Raw genomic sequence first — 22,985 nt, 5'->3', positions numbered from 1 at the left:
CTACCATGATTTCAGCTTCTGAAAAGGCCGATGAATTAGAAAAAGGAAAGAACACTTGTTGTTCATGATAAGCTAACAAATCGCACTCAGAAAGTGATAAATAGCTTGGCGTCTTATGAGCAATCCAGATGATCTTTGGGCTAAAATTCTTAAATGTAAATACTTTAAGAAATATGGAGTTTTACACTCCAAAAAGAAATCTCAGGCTTCTTGGATTTGGAAGTGTATTTTACAAGGAATTTCTCACATTAAAAAGTATAGCATTTGGGAAGTAGGAAATGGTTTACTTATAAATATTTGGGATGATTTTTGGTTGTCAGGTAGAAGAGAGACCTTGACAGAGTCTTTTCCTTCTAGAAACACTACTATAACATTTTTGTCTGAACTCATAGATTCAAACACAAATAAGTGGAATACTACTTTGTTACATTCTTTATTTGATAACTCAACTGTGCAAGAAATTACCAACATTAGATTATATCTTACTTCTGCAGGTTACTTGAAAAGAGATAAACTTAGGTGGACTTTAACAAAGAATGGAGAATTCTCTGTTAAATCACTTTACGCTAAACTCTCTAATCCTTCAATTTCAACTCTTGCCAAAACCTTTTTTTTTTTGAAAAGGTCTATGGAGTATGGACACTTCACAAAAGATCAAATTGTTTATATGGAAATGCCTACAAGATGCATTACCAACTAAACAAAAATTAAGATCCATAGATGATAAGTGTGTTTTTTGTAATAATGTTGTTGAAACTACTTACCATCTCTTTTTTGATACACAGGGAGTATCTCAACCTCATAATCCTAATAATTTGCACAATATTTTCTTGCATAAATACAATGAATGGTTAGCAGGGGATATAAATTCTGTTTCTATGGCTCTTGCTGCAACCAAATGTTGGTTTATTTGGAAAGAAAGATTCCTTAAGAGTTTTTGAGGATAAATCTAGATCTCCTACTCAGCTTGCCTTAGACATATAAGACACTACGACTATTGGCATCCAATAAACTTGAAAAACAGAACCCCTGAAACTAACAGCCGCACCAATAACACACCTTACTGGCATTTACCAAGCATGAATACTGTTAAGATAAACTGTAACGCTTCATGGATTTCAGAACTTACTAATGCTGGTTTTGGTCTTGTTCTACGTAACTCTTCATGTACCTTTCAAGCAGCAGAATGCGGATGGTGCAGGACCTTCTCAGCCCAAGAGGCAGAAGTTGTAGCTCTGCTAAAGGCGGTGCAATGGGCCATCAGATATAATATACAAAATCTGGCGATAGAAGGGGATAACAAGGAAACCATACGGTACTTACAAGGAAAGCTAATCACTGTTAACTGGCAATGCTTAGCAATCTTGGAAGAGGTTAAACTGGTAGCATCTGAATTAGTTTCTTTTATAGGTTTTCAGTACGTAGATAGACGCGCAAACAAAGTGGCAGATTTGTTAGCAAAAGAAGGGCGAAGATCAAGTAGCACAGACTTTTGGACTGATCAAGCTCCTAGCCTTTTATTTCCTGCAATTGCTTTTGACACTGTCAAAGCATATGAAGTTTGTAACTTTAATGACTCTACTAATGTATCTTGTCCTGCCAGGATTAATCCAACAAATTCAACCATCGGACGAACAACTCACCATGAATTAGTCTCTAAGAGCATCCACAGTGGGCGAGTATAACCAAAAATTTGGGATGAGATCCTAACACAGTGGGACGGAGTAAAGATCAAATCCCAACCAAAGATCAAATTCCAGACCAAATATGGTCGCGACCAAATCCCAAATTCTAATATAGTCGGGCGTAAATTTAAAGTACGCTTGTTGCTGGGCGTAAATTTAAAGTACGCTTGTTAACGGGCGGAGATTTAAATTACGCCCGATGAAAATTCAAATTAAATAAAAAAGAAAAAGAATGAGGCGGACTTTTAAAGTCCGCCTGATGAAATTTTACGAAAAAAAAATGGGGCGGACTTTTAAAGTCCGCTTGATGAAAGTTACAAAAAATGGGGCGGACTTTTAAAGTCCGCCTGATGAAATTTTACGAAAAAAAAATGGGGCGGACTTTTAAAGTCCGCCTGACGAAATTTTAATCATGTACCGTTGCGTCACAACACGGACTAAACCCCAAATTTGGTCTTTTTTTTGATCTTTGATCTTTGGTTTTGATCGCACCACTGCAGTTGCTCTAAAGAGCCTGAATTGACAGATTAATGCTTGGCCTAGTAATATAAATCTTATCTTCAAAAAAAAAAGAAAAAAAAAAAGAATGTTTTTGTTATTATTATGTGGTCTCTGAACCTTAAGACGACTCCCATATATCTACCCTTGTATTCTAATTTTAATGTTACTAGTCTTACGCCCGTGCAGCGCACGAGCTTAATTTGATCATCCCAAAGCTAAGTACATTTTAAATCATATAATATTATTGGACTTACAAATGGTTCTGCACGGGCTCAATTTGATCGTCCCAAAACTAAGTACATTTTAAATCATATAATCTTATTGGACGTACAAATGGTTGCGTAAATACAGAGACATGTCGACCAAATATGTATTGTCTTCCGTAGATACTCCCGGTTCAAACCCATCTTTTTACCAAGAACCAAATTTTTTTTTTTAGGAATCCCAATCGAAATAACTCTCTCTCCGCCAAGTGCTCAGAAGGCTTTGTTCTTACAAACGTGCAGTGCTGAAAAAGAATACTCTTTTGGGACAAATCATGGCAATAAAATATTGTGAATCATACAGCCATAAATCTTTACTGTTTTCTTAAGCTATCTTCCTTGTAAGCGAGTAACAATATAAGAAAATGTATCGGCAGTATAATATCCAAGATAGCAAGATGAAGGTCTTGCAACATCTGGGTGCAATGTGATGGCCAGTGATTAGCAATATAAAAATGGAATAGAATTAACTGAGAAACTGGAATGTATTTAGACAAATAGAAGGATAACGAATGCTAAATCCTATTACATTAAAAAAAATTGAATTGATTTTCATGAACTTATTTAACCTGGCCAGGCCTAGATAACGAAAGGGTAAGCCTCCCCCTTGGATCATCTATTGCTAGAGTAGACAATCCTGAACTAAACCTGTCATAATTCTGCTCCATCATCCCCTTCAGCTAAGAATACAAATCAAAGATTATAAAACATCAAAGAGGAAACATCATGCAAAAAAAAAATGTAACAGTTTTTATATCCCGAAAGATTATAAAACATCTACGATTTCATATCAGAATCAATCTTACAGTGACAGTAACTGAAAGTAGAAATTCTGGCTCACCTGTGCTTCCCCTTCAGTAAGAATTTTTCATTGTATTCTTTGTCTAGTCAAATGATGCGAACTAAATCCAGCATCTCCCCCGGCTATAGAGTTAGAAATAACCAATTTTAAGACATTCACATTTCTCGCAGAACTCAAATAAAAGATAAGTGCAGTGTATAGGAGTAACAATAGATTGAGATAAAAGAATATGTTCTCTCTGAACTACATTTTCTTTCGGATCGTTAAATTTTTAACTACGTCAATCAATTTATCAACTCTAGTTAGTTTCATGAGAACACAACTTCATGCAGATTCGATTTGAACTACCCAGCTTAAAAGTCAAAAGTAAATACATGAAAGGTGAAAAACAACTAACCTATGGATCAAAATATAATTATAGAACAGAAAATTGTGAGAAAAATAAAAGAAGAGAGAAAGGAAGATCAAAGGCAGAAGGTATTACAGCTAGGGTTTCTCCGTAATAATGAAAACACGGAGAGGTGAGTCCTCATACATTGTATAATAGAAAACCGAAGAGAATATATCTTGTTTACCCAATGTTCACAGTAATAATACTTGTTAGATGATCTCGATCTTGGTTACCCACTGTTTCAGAATAGAATCAGTGGTGACGGCATAAAAAAGAGATGAGAATGGAAAAGCGAAGACAATTGAATTAGGGGGTTTGGTTTGGTTTTGCGTAATTGACCATCTACCCATTTTGTGTGCCGTAAAAAAAACCACGAAAATATATCAAAATCCTAGATTCCTATTGGTTTACGAAATGAAGTGGGGTCAGAAGCTCTACAAAAATATCAGTTTTAAAACTGCATACAAAAATATCAAGACCGCCATGGTTAGCCTGTAAAACTCATCGAAATTGTAATCAGGTTTGAAATTTAGGATGAGGGTTAGTTCGTTAACCTGTAAAGAGGAGGGTTGAATAAATTTTTAGAGATCAATTCTATGCAGTAGTGGAAAATGAGAAGTCTTTTAATTTCTCTTTTATGAATTGAAAGGAATAGCTTAATGGAACGTGATCAACTTGAAACCGTTGCTTCACAGAAAAAAATGTACAAATCCCTGATTTGTTAAGATTCCTAAGTTTTTTCTAGAGAGAGGGAGACGAAAGACCAACTTACCTTGGTTGGCAGGACGAGTCATATTGAAAAATTTCCGGAGTTGGATGGTTGTTCTTTTCCCTTCGTATTATCTTAGACGTGAGGCTTGTGAGAGAAATGATTTCATTGAGAAGAAGAAAAACTGATAACCAATAACTGATCACTCAACCACTAACTTTCCAACAGAGCTCATCCACCTGCATTTGAACTTTGACATTGAATGAGCAATCTCTTTTCTAAGCGGAAAGGGCATGAAATAAAGTGTCAAAACACTTTATCCCTATCAAATTGGAGTAGCAGTAGTAGGTAAGAAATGAAAACCTTATTACGCGAACTGGTGAACATATTTACTACTCCTACTAAAGTGGTATACAATAATCTATTTTTTTTATATTTTAAAACCGGATTGGAATGTTGTTTTTTTCTGAAACCATCACCCGGGCAAGGTCCTATCTGGTTATAAGAAAACCTTGAACGACAAAAGAGTTCCGAGTCTATCGTCCCATTGCCGTGTATTGAAGACTTACAGTTCTCTTAGACCCTTGTTTGGACGCGACCTTGCCATGCAGTTTCGTTGGTAGTTAACGTACAGTCTATGATTGGAAGAGACTGGGAAATGTGATAGGGTTTACCGGCTTGGTATAGCGCTGAAACTGAGAGATATGACTCTGAAAATGCAGTCGAGCAAAATCGGCCTATAGGTGCACAAAATGCAAGGTAAAATACGTGATATTTTTCAGAAATTTAAGTTCAATTCCAGCAGCCACTTTGTTCCCAAATGGACGATCATTTTTTTTCTTCTCAGATGTCGTCCTTCAATCAACATACACACTTTGTATAGTTATTTATTTTCCATTTTGACATTTAGAAAAACATAATTTTACAATGGATCCTAACGAGACAGGAAACAAGTCGGAAGCTGAGCAACAAGCTGGGCTCCAACCCCTTTTTGTTCTACCACACTTAGCCTATGAAAAAAAATCTCCAACTCGCACGTTAGCATTATGGCTGGCCATGTAGTTACGAAGACGTTTAAGAAACTCAGTCGATGCATCCCCGAACTCACCAAGAATAGTAAAAGACAAAGCACCAAAACCATAGCTTTGGAAAGTGCACTTTTCCATTTTATATTGAAGTATACACTAACATAGATTCATAAGTAAGTCAACATAATGACTTCAGATAAATACAAAAAATGCAGTCACGGCAGCTTTTACCAATAAATTTGTTGGTTATACTCCCACCGTTAATAAAAAAAGAAAATCAATTTTTTCAATTTGGCGTATTTTTTGGCCTTAAAATGATAAAGTGAAAATACCTCTATTTTAAAAACGAAACTTCTAAGAAATTTAGAAATAAATGCTCACTCATCAAACTGCTCGTCGACTATATTACCCTGTAGGTTCGATGAAGGTCAAGTTCAGCGTCCAACAACTTCTTCGGTATCCATGGGCATCTCCGCGATCCCATTTTTAAACGGACCTGCTCTGTTCCGTTTTTTAGAAAGTTATCTCCTAAACTCTACTGTGGCTGAATGAGTTCTTCAAAAGTGCGAAGTGAAACAATATTTAACAGTAAAATCTTATAAAGACATAAAGAGAAAGAACAAAAATTAAAATTACAGCGCAAGATTATTTTTCATTAATCACCCAATGGTTCGTTTACATAGATGTCAGGAGTTCGTTGGGTGTACCAAAGATTCTCAACTGTCAGTTTCCACATAACACGTGGTTTTCCAAATATATCTGTCAGCCATCTCAAAATCCCAACCACACGGATACAAATAGCCCAGTTTTGATATTATTGCACGACATTTTTAAACCATATTTAGTTTAGGTGGAAACCTATTAGGAGTTGTTGCTCATTCTTAATTGCAAGCCTTCGTAGTCGACAGAGGAAAACTTGTGTCTTGGAAGAGTTCTAATATGGCTGCAGAGATTTAATCTCCATAATCCACTTGAAAAAAAGCAAGTAGTTCATTTGAATGCCTGAGCTTTGGTTTCTCACCAGTGTGGTTGAACGTTTCCGTTACTAGAGAATCCCTTAGCGTACATGGGATATTAACTTGCAAATATGATTTGTTGGCCTGTAACTGGGAACGTTGCCAATGGAGAATGGTACATCAGAATGGAGCACAGTAGAGAGTAAAAATCGAAAGGCAGACATTGAAGTTTCTTTTATCAAGTTGACAGCGAGGAAAACCTACCTCTTGCAATGACGGAGAGTGAAATGATGATGATTTGCATTTTAACTTTCTCAACACCACAGCTGTGGATGGTGAATCCACCTCTCATCACAATGTCACATACTTCCTTACATGTTCGCAAATATTTACCTGGTTGCAAGAAGGAAAAAGAAAAGAATAGACAATACAACCAATTTAAACTCTTAAAGATAGAGCAGTAGAATGTATAACACATGGTGAATATACTTTAAATTTACCTGTAATTGTTTCTTACCTGTATACATTTTTACCCAAGTGCAAACCTACTAACTGCTTCTAAAAGACTTTAAATTGACTTCAACTATTAACACATGATTAAATAATGCATTCACAAACTCCCCTTTTAACAGTGTTGCCCATTCATTTTCGAAAGGAAACCTGAAGATACTGTGTGGACTGCTTACACTTGACACCATCTTCCCTCCTCAGTCACAATGCCAATGAACTCATGGTTGCATTACAGACACCGCTGGCATTCAAATTACAATTTTCAAGCACTGATACTATCATTGATAGTATGCATTCCTCTATAAGAAAAAAATAAATCTGCAATGCATATAGAAGTGGGAAATCAAAAGTTTATTACCTAGGAACCATAGGGTAAGTAGAATACCCCCATTTTCTGTTAATGTGATTCCAAAAAAACATCACCTTAAGTGTGACATTTTCATCTTCGATTTCCTGTATCCAATAGATTATTCTTCATTAGCTTAATTTTTCTAAATACATTTGAATAAGCATGAAGGAAATATGTTGAAGTCAATGAATTCCTAAACCTTAAGATTACAACGTCAACAAAATATGCTCATGTTTTTCTTTTGGACTCACTGCATAAATGAGGAAAGCATGTATGTACAGATCTAGCTAACACCAATGGATCACTAAGAAATTGTTTTAACTTTCAGAATAAAAGGTGAACGCTGGTATCTTCCTTGCATTTTGTGATCACAATGAACTACATACAATGTTTGCTCACACAGAAAGAAAGAAAATCAAATGGTTGTAAATCCAACATAAAAACTAAACCTGATATTGGTACATTTTGATGCAGCATTAGCTTATCATCTCCAATCTCAATATGTAGTCGTAATACTATCCTTTGCCACCAAGTTTCTGTAATTTATAACCCAAACAATATTTAATAATCTAAGAGATTAGTACAGATACCCGTGACCTACGGTTCCCTGTAAATCCAAGGATTACAGAAGTTACTTAACCTGAAAGTCATAACCTCTTGGAGGTGGTGGTGGTGATGTGTATCTATCTGGAGAAAGCCATAACCTAAAATACTCACCGTCAGGCAAAACCCAAATGAAATTAGAGAAAATGAAGATTCTGGTAAATCAAAAAAATTAAGTTATTACCTCAACTGTATAAACCTTAATTGTAATCGATCACAAAAACCAATTTAATTAAGAAATTATACTACCTTCTGAAGTACTTGGTGGTAGTGTAGATCTCTGGAGAAAGTGAAAACCTAAACTGAAGCATACAGTGAAAAAGAATACCATAAAACATATCTCATAGCTGTTACCTCTGCTGCGATTTGGATCCACCATAATCCAGAGTATTTACAGAGATGTTGATATTGTATTTATCGCAAAGAATACCAAACACGCGAGATTTGGGAGAAGGAAGAGGGAGGCTATAAAGATATGCGCAAGTTAAGGCTTAGTCCACTGGGCTAGATATGTAGCTGCTATATTGACCATTCACGTCAGCATGGGCAACCTTCTAAGTCTTATGGGATGGCTAATCTAGTAGCTAGATTAGCAGCGGGACCACCATATAACGCCGAACCGTTCGACGCTTTAAATCTCAGCCGTTAGATCAGAAAATTTTCTCCCAACGCTGAACCGTTCAGCGTTTAGACCACTTTTTGAGCGCCGAACGGTTCAGCGTTTCAACCTCGCTGATAGTTGGACTGCGAGCACCTGGTAGGAGAGAGAACTATCAACTATCACTGTTAACTTTTTCCCAACACTTATTTTTTGATTTGCAACACTTTTTGGCCAATCTATCACTCCAATCTAGCCCATAGGGGTTAGCCTAATGGTAACGACGAACAGTTTTTTTTCCTACATAATATCAAACGCCACACGTGCGGTAGAAGGGGTTTGGTTTGGACAACCACAGCTATAGATTTATCAATACCAAGGACAAATCTGAGCCACCGCTTACATAGACAAACTTAGCCAAATTATGTTTTATACTCTTGAATTTTGAGGCATTTTATAAAATGAATGTAGCAATTTTCCTTTATTTGGTTGCGTGATATATACGTCTATCTTTCATGCAAACAACTATATATAATTGAACGAGGCATTGGGCAAAAGAAAACAACTGGATGGGGCAAAGTTTGAACAGGGCATGGGATACAAAGAAAGAAAACAACTGGATGGGGCAAAATTGGGGCAAAATTGGAACAGGGCATGGGGATACAAAGAAAGAAAACAACTGGATGGGGCAAAGTTTGAACAGGGCATGGGGAACAATCACAAGCCGGCATTTTTTTTTATAGATTCCAGCGGATTTAAGTTTTGATTTTATTCCCCTAATTTATCCTCCCTTTAAATAAACAAATCTTGTTAGTTATCTAAAAATTATAGCTAACCAAAAGTAACGTCAACAAAAACCGACAATTAAAGGGAAGGAAAAATAAATTTGCACTTGTTAACCTCACCAACACAACTCCACGGAGATAAAAAAATCACCGTTTATGTCCATAAATTCGAGTCCAAATTTATTCATACTCCTTTAAAGAGTGTATATTTAACATATTCTTCTGATTGGTTGATTGTTTAACTGATGTCCCCATTACTCTTCATGTTTAGAATTTCGAACCTCGTTACATAACTCCTTAAATTAAATCAATGGTGGAGATTGAAATGTTAGGTGTGTTAGAGCATTGCTCAGTCGAACTCGTTATCGTTGCTATCTCAAGCTTGTTTGTCAATGTTAGTGATCAAAACTATAAGTCTTGATTTCTAGTCTACTTATAGTGATGTCTCGGACTAGGATATATTGTGTAGTTGAGCATTAGACTTCACGGTGTTCATCAATTGAAGATGAAGAACTACTAAGGAGAGCTTGTGGAACTTCATCAGCAAAAGGTATGTGGAGACTAAAACTCATCTATCACTTGGAAAGTCTATTTCTACTCTATCTCCTATATTGAGACAAAAGTCGTATTACTATATAGTGTTCGATTATGCACATTTGAGATTTCGAGCGGAGTTTAACTCGCTTACATATTTCTCGAAATATGTGTTGGTAAGCTTTCGCTTCAACCAAATTCATTTTATTTTGTTGACGAAAGTCAAAAGATGATCATGTGAAAATTGCCGAGTAACATCTTACATGGTTTGTGTGATACAATCATTTGGTGTAGACTTGGAATGTTTCGTTATGATTATTTCAATAACTTGAAAATTGCTTTGATGCTAATAGTGTGTGAAAACGATTATTGTCATCCTCTAAGAAAGTTTCAATGATTGAAACAGAGTTTTGAACACTTAACCAACATTTGATTGTAAACATGTTATGCACTCTTGCATATATCTAATCCATGTCCGGGAACCATAGTATGCATACCCGTATGGGCTTCCGTGGAAGTAAAAGGATTGGTTGGATGTGACCATGATCCTTGACATGGGGAGCGTGGTGGTACGACCCTTTGCAGGAAGAAGCGGCGTTGAAGCAGCTTCGGCTCTTGGAGAGGATGTCGAAACTTAAGAAGCCAAACGCCAAAGCTTCGGCTTCGGATCCTAGAGCAGCTTATGGAGAGAACGCTGAAGCGGAGCGGCTGCTGGAGCGAGCGTTGAAGCGAAGCAGCTGTCGGGTGAAGGTTGAAGCGGAGCGGCTGCATTAATCAGTAGGCTGTCAAACTGGACACCCTTCAGGCGAAAAATGGTGGAGTCCCCAGTTCCATGTATCAATCGTGCTTTCCAGGAGAGGTTGGGGTTTAGGAACGACTTCTCTTGTTGGAAACGGCTACTTCCCTGGTGCGGTGCGGTTGATTGCTGCGAATATGTCTTGAAGTTATGCCTTGCGAAAACATTGAATCTCACATAAATGTTTCATCATGGACTGCACGGTTTTGTGAGGCGAAGTCCCCAGAAATCACGCGTCTCTTGACAGGAAAAGAATCTTCGTGAACCCAGGGGGTTTGCTGATTTTCCTTGCTTCGATTTTGGAGAAGTCGTTCCTGATATTTACGTGTGATGAAATCGGATTGCTGATTCCCTACGGGGCGTTCAAATGCAACGCTAGAAGGATGCAAGCTTCCAGCGCTGGCAGGATACAAGCTGATGTAAAGATGCAGGCCGCTGTAAAGATGCAAGCTGCCGGCGCTGGAAAGATGTAAGCTGCCGGTATCGGAAGGACGCAAGCTGTCATCGCTGGAAGACGCAAGTTGCCGGTGCTGGAAGGACGCAAGCTGTCGGCGCGATGGAAAAGATGCAATCTGCCGGTATCGGAAGGACGCAAGTTGTCAGCACTGGAAGACGCAAGTTGCCGGTGCTGGAAGGACGCAAGTTGTCGGCGCGCTGGAAAAGATGCAAGCTGCCGGTATCGTAAGGACGTAAGCTGCCAGCGCTGGATCTTGTTGGAACGACCGCTGGCTTGGCATGGGGGATGGTTTCGGCGTGGGCGCTGTCTTGGCGTGGCACAGTAGCAGTAAAGTGGGACAACATATTCCAGGTACGTACTCCAGTGTTTCTTGTGTTGGTGCAAACCCTATCCATAGGTATGCCTTCCATAAATTTGTAGAAATATTCTTCTTCTCTTCGAATATTACCGTGGTAGCGTCAGCTACCTCATGAATAGTGACTGGTAATCGTTATGATGCAAGGTAGGTACACATGGGCATGCAACTGATTCCACGAAGACTGGGCGTTAGGGTTTCCCTGAGATAAAAGGTTGCAGGCCAAGGTAACCGAAGGTCCTTCTGCAGACGTGGTCAAACAACAAGAGGCGGAGGTTGGAAGGTTGTACAAAGAGTTGGATCTGAAACAGGCGGTCCTCTAAATGATGAAGGACGTTTTCTTCGAGAAGGGCAAACCACCGTTGAATGGCTTCCTTTGGATGCAATTCTGTCTTCTGAAATTCTTCTGTTTTTTTTTTCGAAAGGAAAATGAAACACCTGGCTTATGGTTTTGATTTTCTGGATTTCTGGGTTGATAGACAAGTGTTACTTATGGGGGTTTTGGGTTATTATTCGGGATGAACCGTTTTAGGATGATCTCATTTTTTGGTTATGATTGTAAGTGATACGATCATCCCAGGGAAGATATGGAATCGTGAATGTTGCGTGTTGGTAGATGACATGGGATGAAACATAACATGGCTATCGGTTTTATCATTCCCGTGAAAACTTGAAATTGTAAACCATATATTCTGTCTAGGAAAGACTTACTCGGTTTCCGGGATATCCTGATGAAAAAGGGATCCTCCGTGTGTAAGATCGGGTTTTGTGGGAAGCACCGACGCGATTGTGGAAAGTCCCCAGTCGCTTTGGAGCTTCCTGTGAAGTCCCCAGCCATCTCTTTATGGATCACGGCTGGTAACCAGGTTGTCTGGTAATCGAGCTATAGATCCCAGAAAAAATCGCTTGTTTTCACCGTCCTGAGGTCTGGATCGAAGTATGAGATCGAGGATTAAAAACTGGCATTGTAACCGAAAGATCAATCTCCCACTGTGGTCGCCAATTGTTTATGGGTGAAAAACGTTTCTGTCGATTTTGGTAATTTCGGTAGGTGAGTGAGAATCAAATCTAAACCCTAAATAAATGTACTGCACGGGAGTACTTTAGATTCGAGAGATCAATATGTACAACTCCGGCTTAAACCAAGAAATGGTCGTTCCGGATTTTCTTCGGTCACAAAGAGGAGGAGAAGGGATGGTTTAGGGAGGGAATCGAAGAGAGTGTTGAGACCAGAACAGTTCTAGAAGAGTAGTACTTGACTTGTATCAGAAGGTGAAAGCTTTTGGGAAATCTAGCAAAGTTTCCTTTCTGAGTATTGCATTTCTCCTGACCAAAAAATTGTTTTTTGGTGGGAACAGGTAAGACCTATTTATACAAGTCTAAGTGAAACGTGCTCTGGCCTCGTAAGAAAAAGAAACTGATGAGTTAAATGGGAAGAGGTGGTAACGCCTGGTATTGATGGAAGATGTTCCATAATGAAAGAGCGTTTCACCATTACTTCCTGCATTTACTAACCGTTTTATTCTTAATACACTGTCTTGAAACAGGCATTTGTGTATGCCGCACGCTGTAAACCGCCAAACCAAAACCCTAAAGAGCATCCCCAGTTTGTGACATGTACTGATGTCTCGAGTTTTTTCGTGGAAAACGTGTAGCATGTCGCTGATGTTTGATAAGTTGAGCTTGAGAGATGTGTCGGCTCAGTAGCGACCTTCGACGGTCGAGATTTTGCATCTTGAGAGGAATAATGGCCTTTGATGTAGGCGCGGCATGCCAAAGTGCAAGGGTTGCATGGCATGTGCCAATGGCTTGTGTGGAATGCCTTGGTTGTAGGTTGCGCATCAGGTGCAGGTGGTAATGCCAAAATGCAAGTGTTGCATGGCATGTGCCAATGACGCGCGTAGCGGCTTTGGCCCTAGGTTTGCACGGCTTGGCATGCTAGGTTGCAAGGGTCGCTTGGCATGTGACAATGGCGCGTGTGGCGGATTGGCACTAGGTTTGCACGACTTGAAATGCTAGGTCGCAAGCGTCGATTGGCATGTGCCAATAGCGCGTGTAGCGGCTTGGCCCTAGGTTTGCACGGCTAGGCATGCTAGGTCGCAAGTGTCGCTTGGCATGTGCCAATGGAGCGTGTGGCGGCTTGGCCCTAGATTTGCACGGCTAGGCATCCTAGGTCGCAAGCGTCGCTTGACACGTGCCAATGGCGCGTGTGGCGGCTTGGCCCTAGGTTTGCACGGTTGGCATGCTAAGTCGCAAGCGTCGCTTGGTATGTGCCAATGGCGCGTGTGGCGGATTGGCCCTAGGTTTGCACGGCTTGGCATGCTAGGTCGCAAGCGTCTCTTGGCATGTGCCAATGGCGCGTGTGGCGGCTTGTCCCTAGGTTTGCACGGCTAGGCATGCTAGGTCTCAAGCGTCGCTTGGCATGTGCCAATGGCGCGTGTGGCGGCTTGGCCCTAGGTTTGCACGGCTTGGCATGCTAGGTCGCAAGCGTCGCTTGGCATGTGCCAATGGCGCGTGTGGCGTCTTAGCCCTAGGTTTGCACGACTTGGCATGCTAGGTCGCAAGTGTCGCTTGGCATGTGCCAATGGCGCGTGTGGCGGCTTGGCCCTAGGTTTGCACGACTTGGCATGCTAGGTCGCAAGCGTCGCTTGGCATGTGCCAATGACGCGTGTGGCGGCTTGGCCCTAGGTTTGCACGGCTTGGCATGCTAGGTCGCAAGCATCCCTTGGCATGTTCCAATGGCGCGTGTGGCGCAATGATTGCGCGGCTTGGTTTTGGCATGGTTGCCATGATGCGCAGCGATTGTGCGGCTTTGGTTTTGGCATAGTTGCCATGATGCGCAACGATTGTGCGGCTTTGGTTTTGGCATAGTTGCCATGATGCGCAGCGATTGTGCGGCTTTGGTTTTGGCATAGTTGCCATGATGCGCAGCGATTGTGCGGCTTAGGGTTTTGTGTGTCGAAACCCTAGTTTAGCATTTGAAAAAACATACCCTGGTAATTTTTTACATAAGTGCATTAAATTTTCTAATAAATGTGTTTAGCGTCACGGGTGACGTCATGCTATGCGTAAGGTTTTACGATTTTACCCCTTGTCTAAAAACCACCATCAACAGGAAGTTACTTGAAAGAACAGAGAAGTATCAGTCTTAGAAACAGTAAATCCAGATTGAAGAAGAATATGACTTAGCCTATCAATCCAGGCTGGGAGCTTGCTTTAAGCCATACAAATACCTTTTGAGTTTGCAAACATGATTAGGAAATTGCTTATCTTGAAAACCTGGAGGTTGGCTCATGTATACATTCTCAGAAAGATAACCATGTAAGAAAGCATTTTTAACATCCAACTGCCTTATTGTCCAGCCCTTGTAAAGAAAAATACAAAACATCATTCTAAAAGTTGTAGGTTTAATAACTCAATGATACCAGTTGGATTCCTTTTTAATCTAAAAGCTCATTTGCATCCTATAACATTCTGAGAAGGATCAGGAGCAACAAGAATCCATGTTTCACGCTGCAATAAGGAATTTATTTCTTCACACATATAGATTCTCCAGATAGGAATCTTATTGGATGTAGCAAAAGAAGTAGGAACTGTAGTATCTTCATTCACAAATTGAACATCAGCTGCAAAAACTTCAGGTTTGGTAATACCACTTTTTCCTCTAGTGTGCATAGAATGAGCATTGTAAACTGGATGAACTAGAGAAGTATCTATAGCAGTCTGAAACTGGCCGAACTAGAGAAGTATTTGTAGCAGACTGATCTTGAGAGTCAGAAACAACTGTAGATGAAGGCATGGCAGATGAAGCATCATGATCATTTAAAATTGTTGAAGAAACTGATATGGTTGACGAAGTAGCATCTTGAGTAGAGTGGGGTAATGAAGAATGAGCACTGAATAGCGAAGGATAAGGAAATTCAGTCTCAGCAAAAATAACATGCCTAAAAATGATAAGTTCATTTGTCAAAGGATTTAAACATCTGTAACCCTTGTGCATAACACTATAACCTAAAAACATGTACTTGATTGACCTTGGCTCCAATTTATGTGCATTAAAAGACCTTAAACAGGGGTAACAAGCACAACAAAAAACCTAAGAAAGTTGTAATTTGGTTTTAATTGAATTAAAGTCTCCAAAGAAGAATGTTGATGCAATATAGAGGTAGGCAATCTGTTAAGCAAAAAATTAGTTGTCTCAAAGACATATGACCAATAAGAAAGTGGAATAGAAACATGTGAGAGGAGAACAAGACCAGTTTCAACAATATGCCTATGCTTCTTTTCTGCTTTTCTATTTTGTTGATGAGCATGTGGAAATGAGACTCTATGACCTACTCTACAAGAATCCATATAAGAAGACACATTCCTCTATTCCCCTCCCCAGTCTGACTGAACCATTTTAATAGAAGTTGCAAATTGTTTTTCAAACATGAGCTTTGAACTTGATTGAAAGTAGGAAGTACTTCTGATTTGTAAGAAAGAGGATAAAGCCAAGTAAACCTACTAAATGAGTCAATGAAAGAAACACAGTACTTAAATCCATTCACTGAGCAAAATGGGGAAACCCATACATTTGTATGAATAAGATCCAAAGGACCATGAGTTTTATTCTGAGACACAGCGGGGAATGGTAAAGCATGACTTTTTAGCAATTTGACAATCACTAAAAATAAAACTAGAAAGATGATATTCTATAATATCAGTCACATATCATAAAACATGCTTGGGAGTCTTGAATGCTGGATGACCTATAACTTCTTATGCCAATCAACTGAACTGGAAGAGGTGGAGAATGCTTGCTTAAGATGAGCAGGGGATAACTGAATATCATAAAGTCCATTCTTAACAGGTCCACTGAGATGTTCTTTGTGAGTAACCAAATCCTTGACACAAAAATGATTAGGATAAATGGAAAAATAATAGTTATATATTATCCTTGTCAAATTGAAGCATATAAAGCAAATTCTTAGTGACACTAGGGATATGAAGAACATTTAAAAGAGCTAACTTAGTATCATTAGAATGAAAAACAGAGGATCCAACATGAGTTATAAGCAAACCTGAGCCATTACCAACTTTAACTTAATCTGAACCTTGATACTCAGAATGAAGATTTAAATTGGACAAATCTGAAGTGATATGATGTGTTGCACCAGAGTCTGGTATCCAGGAAGTAGAAGGAGTTGAAGAATCTTCACTGTAGACTGCAAAAGCTTCAGGTTCAGGGATCCAAAAATCATCATACTCACTATACTCAGTGTATCTATCATCTGAATATACATTATAGGCTTGAGCTGTAGAGAAATCAGTGTTATAATATCTATATCGATATTCATTGGCAAAATGACCAGGCTTACGACGTAGTTGACACTCAATATAATAGTCATACTTCATAGGTGGATAAAAATAAGAATAACTTCTACCAAACCTTCCATTAAATCGACCTCCAGACTGAAATATGCCATTAGAAGGATATCTTCCTCCAAAATTAGATCTTCCACCTGAGTGAAATCGTCCTTATCTTGTAAAGTTATGTGCTCATCCACCAAAAGAGGATCGAGAATATTCACCACCACGAGAAAGATTAGGTGACCTATTTGAATATGAGGAATTAGGTAAAAAAAATTACTTGAAAAATTGCTCACTGGAGAGGTTTCAAAAGATGAGAAAGATAAATTAAAATTGTGTTGTGGTGGATGAGCAACATCAGCAGAGGCAGTAGTTATATCTACTTGTGATTCAACATGAACTCGTGTTTCTTCAGATAAAAGAAGCCCTAAAAGATCATATGAAGTAATAGGATTGAGATTTTTCAACTGCTAAGTATTAACAGAGATCTTGAAAGCGTCGAATTCTGCAGGTAGGTGTTGAAGAATGTGAAAAACAAGATATTCATCTGAAAGTGGACGATCAATCTGAGAAAGTTGAAATGCAATAGATCGATCCTTATTGAAGTGAGAATGCATATAATCAGATCCTTTCTTGAGTGTAATTAGATCAGTTTTCAACTGCATAAGACGAGATCTGGTAGTAGTATTATAATTACTCTCTAATCGAGTCCATACTTCATGAGAATAAGTGTAATCAACATAGTCTTTGTACATGGTTCGGTTACGGTTTTACCTAACCGGAGCGAATATCTTGTTTATGTGAATCAGATTCAAAGATTCATCTAATGGTGGATATTATTTACTTGGTTCCAAAGATATCTTAGCTTAAACTAAAGCAACCTATGCTTTGAAAGGGGAACTTTAAGCAACTGGGATCTTTGAACCCCCGACACTACTTTTTGGTATGTCCTAGTTGTATCTAGAATCGTCCTCTTCCTAACCCTTTTATGGTTTAACGACTATAAAGACTTTATAGAGATTCATGAAGCTAGGTCCAGTTATCTTTCCTTGATAAATTGTGTATCCTGATCTTAATAGATTGTTGAGCTACTCACTTAATCAAGATAGATAGAAATCATCAAAGTTCTCTTCATCTCAAACTTTGTTGATTCCACAGGTTTTACACTTGTGAGGTGAATAATATTCCACACTGCACTTCGAGTTGCATAAGTCCGAATTTTGAGTTTAGCTAGACTTTGTCTATTGCTATCGATTTTCATCACCTTTGATCAAACTATTTGATTGTAAAAAGAAATCATATATATGATTAATCTGTGGGAGTCAGATTGGTTCAAAGTCTTCAATTGAGTTGAAGCAATTCTTAGTTCGTGTAACGTCAGCTAAGGGAATCAATTGCGTGGAGTGATTGCTCAGACATTTGATGATGTTTTAATCTAAAAACCCACTTCATCATACAATATTCTGAGAAGGATCATGAGCAACAAGAATCCATGTTCCATTCTGCAATAAGGAATTTATTTCTTTGCACATAGAGATTTCCCAGACATGAATCTTATTGGATGCAGTAAAAGAAGTGGGAACTGTAATATCTTCATTCACAGACTGAACATCAGGTGCAAAAACTTCAGGTTTGGGAATATCACTTTTGCCTCTTGTGTGCATAGGATGAGCATTCTGAACTGGCTGAACTAGAGAAGTATTTGTAGCAATCTGAACTGGCCGAACTAGAGAAGTATTTGAAGCAAACTGATCTTGAGAGTCAGAAACAAATGTAGATGACGGCATGTTAGATGAAGCATCGGGATCATTTGAAATTATTGAAGAAACTGACATGGTAGACAAAGTAGCATCTTGAGTAGAGTGAGGTACTGAAGAATGAGTATTAAATAGTGAAGGATAAGGAAATTCAGTCTCAGCAAAAATAACATGCCTAAAAATGATAAGTTTATTTGTCAAAGGGTTTAAACATCTGTAACCCTTGTGCATAACATTAGAACCCAAAAACATGCACTTGACTGACCTTGGCTCCTATTTATGTGCATTAAAAGAACTTAAAACAAGGGTAACAAGCACAACCAAAATCCTTAAGAAAGTTGTAATATGGTTTTAATTGAATTAAAGTCTCCAAAGGAGAATGTTGATGCAATGTAGAGGTAGGAAATCTGTTAATCAAAAAATTAACCGTCTCAAAGGCATATGAACAATAAGAAAATAGAAGAGAACCATGTGAGAGGAGAGCAAGACCAGTTTCAATAATATGCCTATGCTTCTTTTCTGCTTTGCCATTTTGTTGATTAACATGTGGACATGAGACTCTATGACCTATTCCACAAGAATCTATATAAGAAGACACATTCCTATATTCCCCTCCCAGTTTGACTGAACCATTTTAATAGAAGTTGCAAATTGTTTTTCAACATGAGATTTGAACTTGATGAAAGTATGAAGTACTTCTGATTTGTAAGAAAGAAGATAAAACCAAGTAAACCTACTAAATGAGTCAACAAAATAAACATAGTACTTAAATTCATTCACTGAGCAAACTGGGGAAACCCATACATCTGTATGAATAAGATTCAAAGGACCATGAGTTTTATTCTAAGACACAACATGGAATGATAAAGCATACCTTTAGAAACTTGACAATTACCACAAATATAACTAGAAAGATGATCTTCTATAATATCAGTCACATATGATAAACCATGCTTGAGAGTCTTGAATGCTGGATGACCTAACTTCTTATGCCAATCAACTGAACTGGAAGAGGTGGAGAATGTTTGCTTGAGATGAGCAGATGATGACTGAATATCATAAAGTCCATTCTTAACAGGTCCACTGAGAAGTTCTTTGTGAGCAACCAAATCCTTAACACAAAAATAATTGGGATAAAAGGGAAAATAACAGTTATTATCCTTGGAAAATTGAAGTGAAGCATATAAAGCAAATTCTTAGTAATACTAGGGACATGAAGAACATTTGAAAGAGCTAACTTAGTATCATTATAATGAAAAAAAGAGAATTCAACATGAGTTATAAGAAAACCTGAGCCATTACCAACTTTAACTTGATCTGAACCTTGATACTCAGAACGAAGATTTAAATTGGAAAAATATGAAGTGATATGATGTATTGCACCAGAGTCTGGTATTCAGGAAGTAGAAGGAGTTGAATAATCTTCATTGTAGACTGCAAAAGCTTCAGGTTCGTGGATCCAAAAATCATTATACTCACTACACTTAGTGTATCCATAATCAGAATATGCATTATAGGCTTGAGATGTAGAGAAATGAGTGCTAAAATATCTATTTTGACATTCATTGGCTGAATGACCAGGCGTACAGCGTAGTTGACACTCAATATAATAGTCATACTTCACAGGTGGATAAAAATGAGAAGAACCTCTACCAAACCTTTTATTAGATCGGCCTCCAGACTGAAATCTTCCATTAGAAGGATATCTTCCTCCAAAATTAGATCTTCCAACTGAATGAAATTGTCCTCCTCTTGTAAAGTTATGTGCTCATCCACCAAAATAGGATCGAGAATATTCACCACTACGAGAAGGATTGGGTGACCAATTTGAATATGAGGAATTAGGTGAAAAATTTCCTGAAAATTTGTTCACATGAGAGGTTACCAAAGATGAGGAAGATGAAGATGAATTAAAATTGTGTTGTGGTGGATGGGCATAGGAAATAATTAGATCTACTTGTGATTCAGCAATAATTCGTGCTTCTTCAGATAAGAGAGGCCCTAAAAGATCAGATGAAGTAATATGATTGAGATTTTTCAACTGTCGAGTGTTAACGAAGGTCTTGAAAGCGTAGAATACTGCATGTAGGCCTTGAAGAATGTGAAAATCAAGATCTTCATTTGGAAGTGGACGATCAATCTGAGAAAGTTGAAAGGCAATAGATCGAGACTTATTGAAGTGAGAATGCATAGAATCAGATCCTTTCTTGATTGTAATTAGATCACTTTTCAACTGCATAAAACGAGATCTGGTAGTAGCATTGTAATTACTCTCTAACGAGTCCAGAATTCATGAGAATAAGTGCAATCAACATGGTCTTTGTACACGGTTCGGTTACGGTCTTACCTAACCAGAGCATATATCTTGTTTATGAGAATCTGATCAAAGATTCATCTAACGGTGGATATTGTTTGCTTGGTTCCAAAGCTATCTTAGCTTAACTAAACCTACAACCACATATGCTTTGAATATCTATAAAAGGGGACTTCAAGCAACCGGGATCTTTGAATCCCGACACTACTTTTTGGTATGTCCTAGTTGTATCTAGAGTCGTCCTCTTCCTAACCCTTTTAGGGTTTAGCGACTACAAAGATTTCATAGGGATTCGTGAAGCCAGATCCAGTTATCTTTCTTTGATAACTTGTGTATCCTGATCTTGATCGATTCTGAGTTACTCAGTTGATCAAGATAGATAGAAATCATCAAAGTTCTCTTCGTCTCAAATTTTGTTAATTCCACAGGTTTTATACTTGTGAGGTGAATAATAATCTAGAATGCACTTCAGGTTGCATAAGTCCAGATTTTGAGGTTAGCTAGACTTTGTATATTGTTATCGATTTCCATCACTTTTGATCAAACTATTTGATTGTAAAAAGAAATCATATATATGATTAATCTGTGGGAGGCAGATTGGTTCAAAGTCTTCAATTGAGTTGAAGCAACTCTTAGTTGGTGTGACGGTAGCTAAGGGAATCATTTGTGCAGAATCCTGGTGAAATTCAAGAGGTGTAAGGAGCGCGACTGTACCTTAATCGGTGGGATATCTTTTAGGACTCAACCACATTCCAGTATGAAGTTAATTGGTAGTAGGCTAGTGTCTGTAGCGGCTTAATACAGTTTGGTTTTCAATCTGGACTATATCCCGGGGTTTTTCTGCATTTGCGGTTTCCTCGTTAACAAAACTTCTGGTGTCTGTGTTTTTTCTTTTCCGCATTATATTGTTTATATTTATAATTGAAATATCACAGGTTGTGCGTTGATCAATCATAGCAGAGACATCCGACCTAGTTTGTTGGATACAACTTGATTGATTCTTGGACATTGGTCTTTGGTACCGTCCAAGTAATCTCTTTGTGATTAGGTTCACGGATTTATTTCTGTAAAAGGTCTAATCGTAGGAGAGAGAGAGATATATAGCTCTAGATATTATTCCTTGACTGAGTTTAACTCTCAGAGTTGTATTGAGTTTGTCCATACAGATTGACTGAGAAAAAAGTGGTGGTGTATTTTGGTACCCGCGATTTTTCATTTAGGTTAATTTAATTATCAGTTGTCTCCTTTCAATAGAGTGGTAGGACCTAGAATTCTACCTCACCTCTATGTGGATTTTTTAGTATACCCATTTGTTTGATATAAGATTTCTGGATTTTTCAATACTTAGCGTAATTGTCATCAAGGTGATGGTATAATAAGATTTAATCTGAAATTGTTAGAGTTTGATCACCATGGAATGAATTTAACAGTTTCAGCTATCTAATGCCAAAAATTTTCCTTCTTGGGATTTCTGATCACTCACCTAGTATGTGATGTCTATTTTGGAAAGAAAAAAAAGCATCATCCTACTTCTTCCAAGTTTTGTAATTATCCTACTAAAGAATTGGATTTTTTATTTATTATTCAAAGAACTTGGGCTTACAAAGTTAGAGTTCATATGTTTTTTTTTAGTTCCTAAACTGAAGAGGGTGATAAGGATATTACTATTTGGAAGAAGGAAAGTTTCAAGTGTATTTCTTCTTCTCTTTTTAAGATAAAGAGGGTATGGATGGCGTTCAGTTACTTCTTTAATTTGATTCTCTTAACCTAGAACTTGCTAGAATAGAAATACCTTATGTTCAAGAGTATGCTAAGATTATAAAGTATGAACATTTTGAGACTAACACAAAATCTGGAATAAAATAGCCCGATCTTGGTAACTCTAATACCTCCTTCTACCAAAATTATTTAAAGGGGAAAAAATGAAGGAGCAACACTTTGTCTCATACTAACAATGATAATTTTAAAATTGAGGAGGATTCTAAGATATCTCTGGAATGTATCTGCTATTTTTTTGAGTTATTTGATAATCCTGGTGTATATGTTTAAGACGGTTTCTTTAAAGGTTTGGAGTTTTCTAGTTACGTTCAACAGAGTGATGTGCCCGACCTAATAAAATTTATTTCTAGAGAGGACATTGTTATTGATTTAGCTTACACTAGGTCCAGTAAAATCTCCTGGTCCAAATGATTTTCTAGTCATTTATTCAAAACTAGTTGGGATGTGGTGGGAGATGACTT

The 22,985-nt window shown here is 38.1% G+C and overlaps 2 protein-coding genes and 2 long non-coding RNA genes across 6 annotated transcripts; 1 reads left to right on the top strand and 3 right to left on the bottom strand.

Moving 5' to 3' along the window:
* The first annotated feature begins 1,079 nt into the window (after window positions 1-1,079).
* On the top strand, window positions 1,080-1,609 carry LOC113359798. Its single transcript, XM_026603376.1, has 2 exons — window positions 1,080-1,559; window positions 1,604-1,609. Exons 1-2 carry the CDS (start codon window positions 1,080-1,082, stop codon window positions 1,607-1,609), a joined length of 486 nt encoding a protein of 161 aa, XP_026459161.1.
* A 1,270-nt stretch (window positions 1,610-2,879) lies between these two features.
* On the bottom strand, window positions 2,880-4,596 carry LOC113361521. Of its 2 annotated transcripts, none has more exons than XR_003365162.1 (3): window positions 4,415-4,596; window positions 3,291-3,373; window positions 2,880-3,129 (listed from the first exon to the last, which is right to left on the bottom strand). It is a non-coding gene; the product is annotated as an uncharacterized LOC113361521 (long non-coding RNA). The 2 variants fall into 2 exon arrangements; XR_003365163.1 differs by lacking the exon at window positions 4,415-4,596 and adding an exon at window positions 3,736-4,408.
* Window positions 4,597-6,011: 1,415 nt separating this feature from the next.
* Window positions 6,012-8,262, bottom strand: LOC113361520. 2 transcript variants are annotated; one of them, XR_003365161.1, is made up of 6 exons: window positions 8,152-8,262; window positions 7,835-7,898; window positions 7,644-7,730; window positions 7,204-7,298; window positions 6,600-7,086; window positions 6,012-6,485 (listed from the first exon to the last, which is right to left on the bottom strand). It is a non-coding gene; the product is annotated as an uncharacterized LOC113361520 (long non-coding RNA). The 2 variants fall into 2 exon arrangements; XR_003365160.1 differs by having other exon boundaries at window positions 8,047-8,249.
* Window positions 8,263-18,125: 9,863 nt separating this feature from the next.
* On the bottom strand, window positions 18,126-20,670 carry LOC113359797. The gene is made up of 5 exons (XM_026603375.1): window positions 20,389-20,670; window positions 20,079-20,288; window positions 19,306-19,543; window positions 18,859-19,055; window positions 18,126-18,704 (listed from the first exon to the last, which is right to left on the bottom strand). The coding sequence occupies exons 1-5, from the start codon at window positions 20,668-20,670 to the stop codon at window positions 18,126-18,128; spliced, it is 1,506 nt and encodes a 501-aa protein (XP_026459160.1).
* Between the last annotated feature and the right edge of the window lie 2,315 nt (window positions 20,671-22,985).

Source organism: Papaver somniferum, chromosome 3 (assembly GCF_003573695.1).
Source record: "Papaver somniferum cultivar HN1 chromosome 3, ASM357369v1, whole genome shotgun sequence".
Classification (NCBI taxonomy): domain Eukaryota; kingdom Viridiplantae; phylum Streptophyta; class Magnoliopsida; order Ranunculales; family Papaveraceae; genus Papaver; species Papaver somniferum.
This window is presented reverse-complemented; position numbering and strand designations above follow the sequence as displayed.

Excerpts from the sequence above, each read along its gene's own strand:
- LOC113359798 (XM_026603376.1), top strand. The coding sequence starts at position 1,080 with ATGAATACTGTTAAGATAAACTGTAACGCTTCATGGATTTCAGAACTT.
- LOC113359797 (XM_026603375.1), bottom strand. The coding sequence starts at position 20,670 with ATGCAGTTGAAAAGTGATCTAATTACAATCAAGAAAGGATCTGATTCT. Across the intron at positions 19,544-20,078 it reads TAATAAAAGGTTTGGTAGAG|GATTTGGTTGCTCACAAAGA; the intron begins GTTCTTCTCATT and ends TTTTGTGTTAAG. Across the intron at positions 19,056-19,305 it reads TAATTGTCAAGTTTCTAAAG|TCAAACTGGGAGGGGAATAT; the intron begins GTATGCTTTATC and ends AAAATGGTTCAG.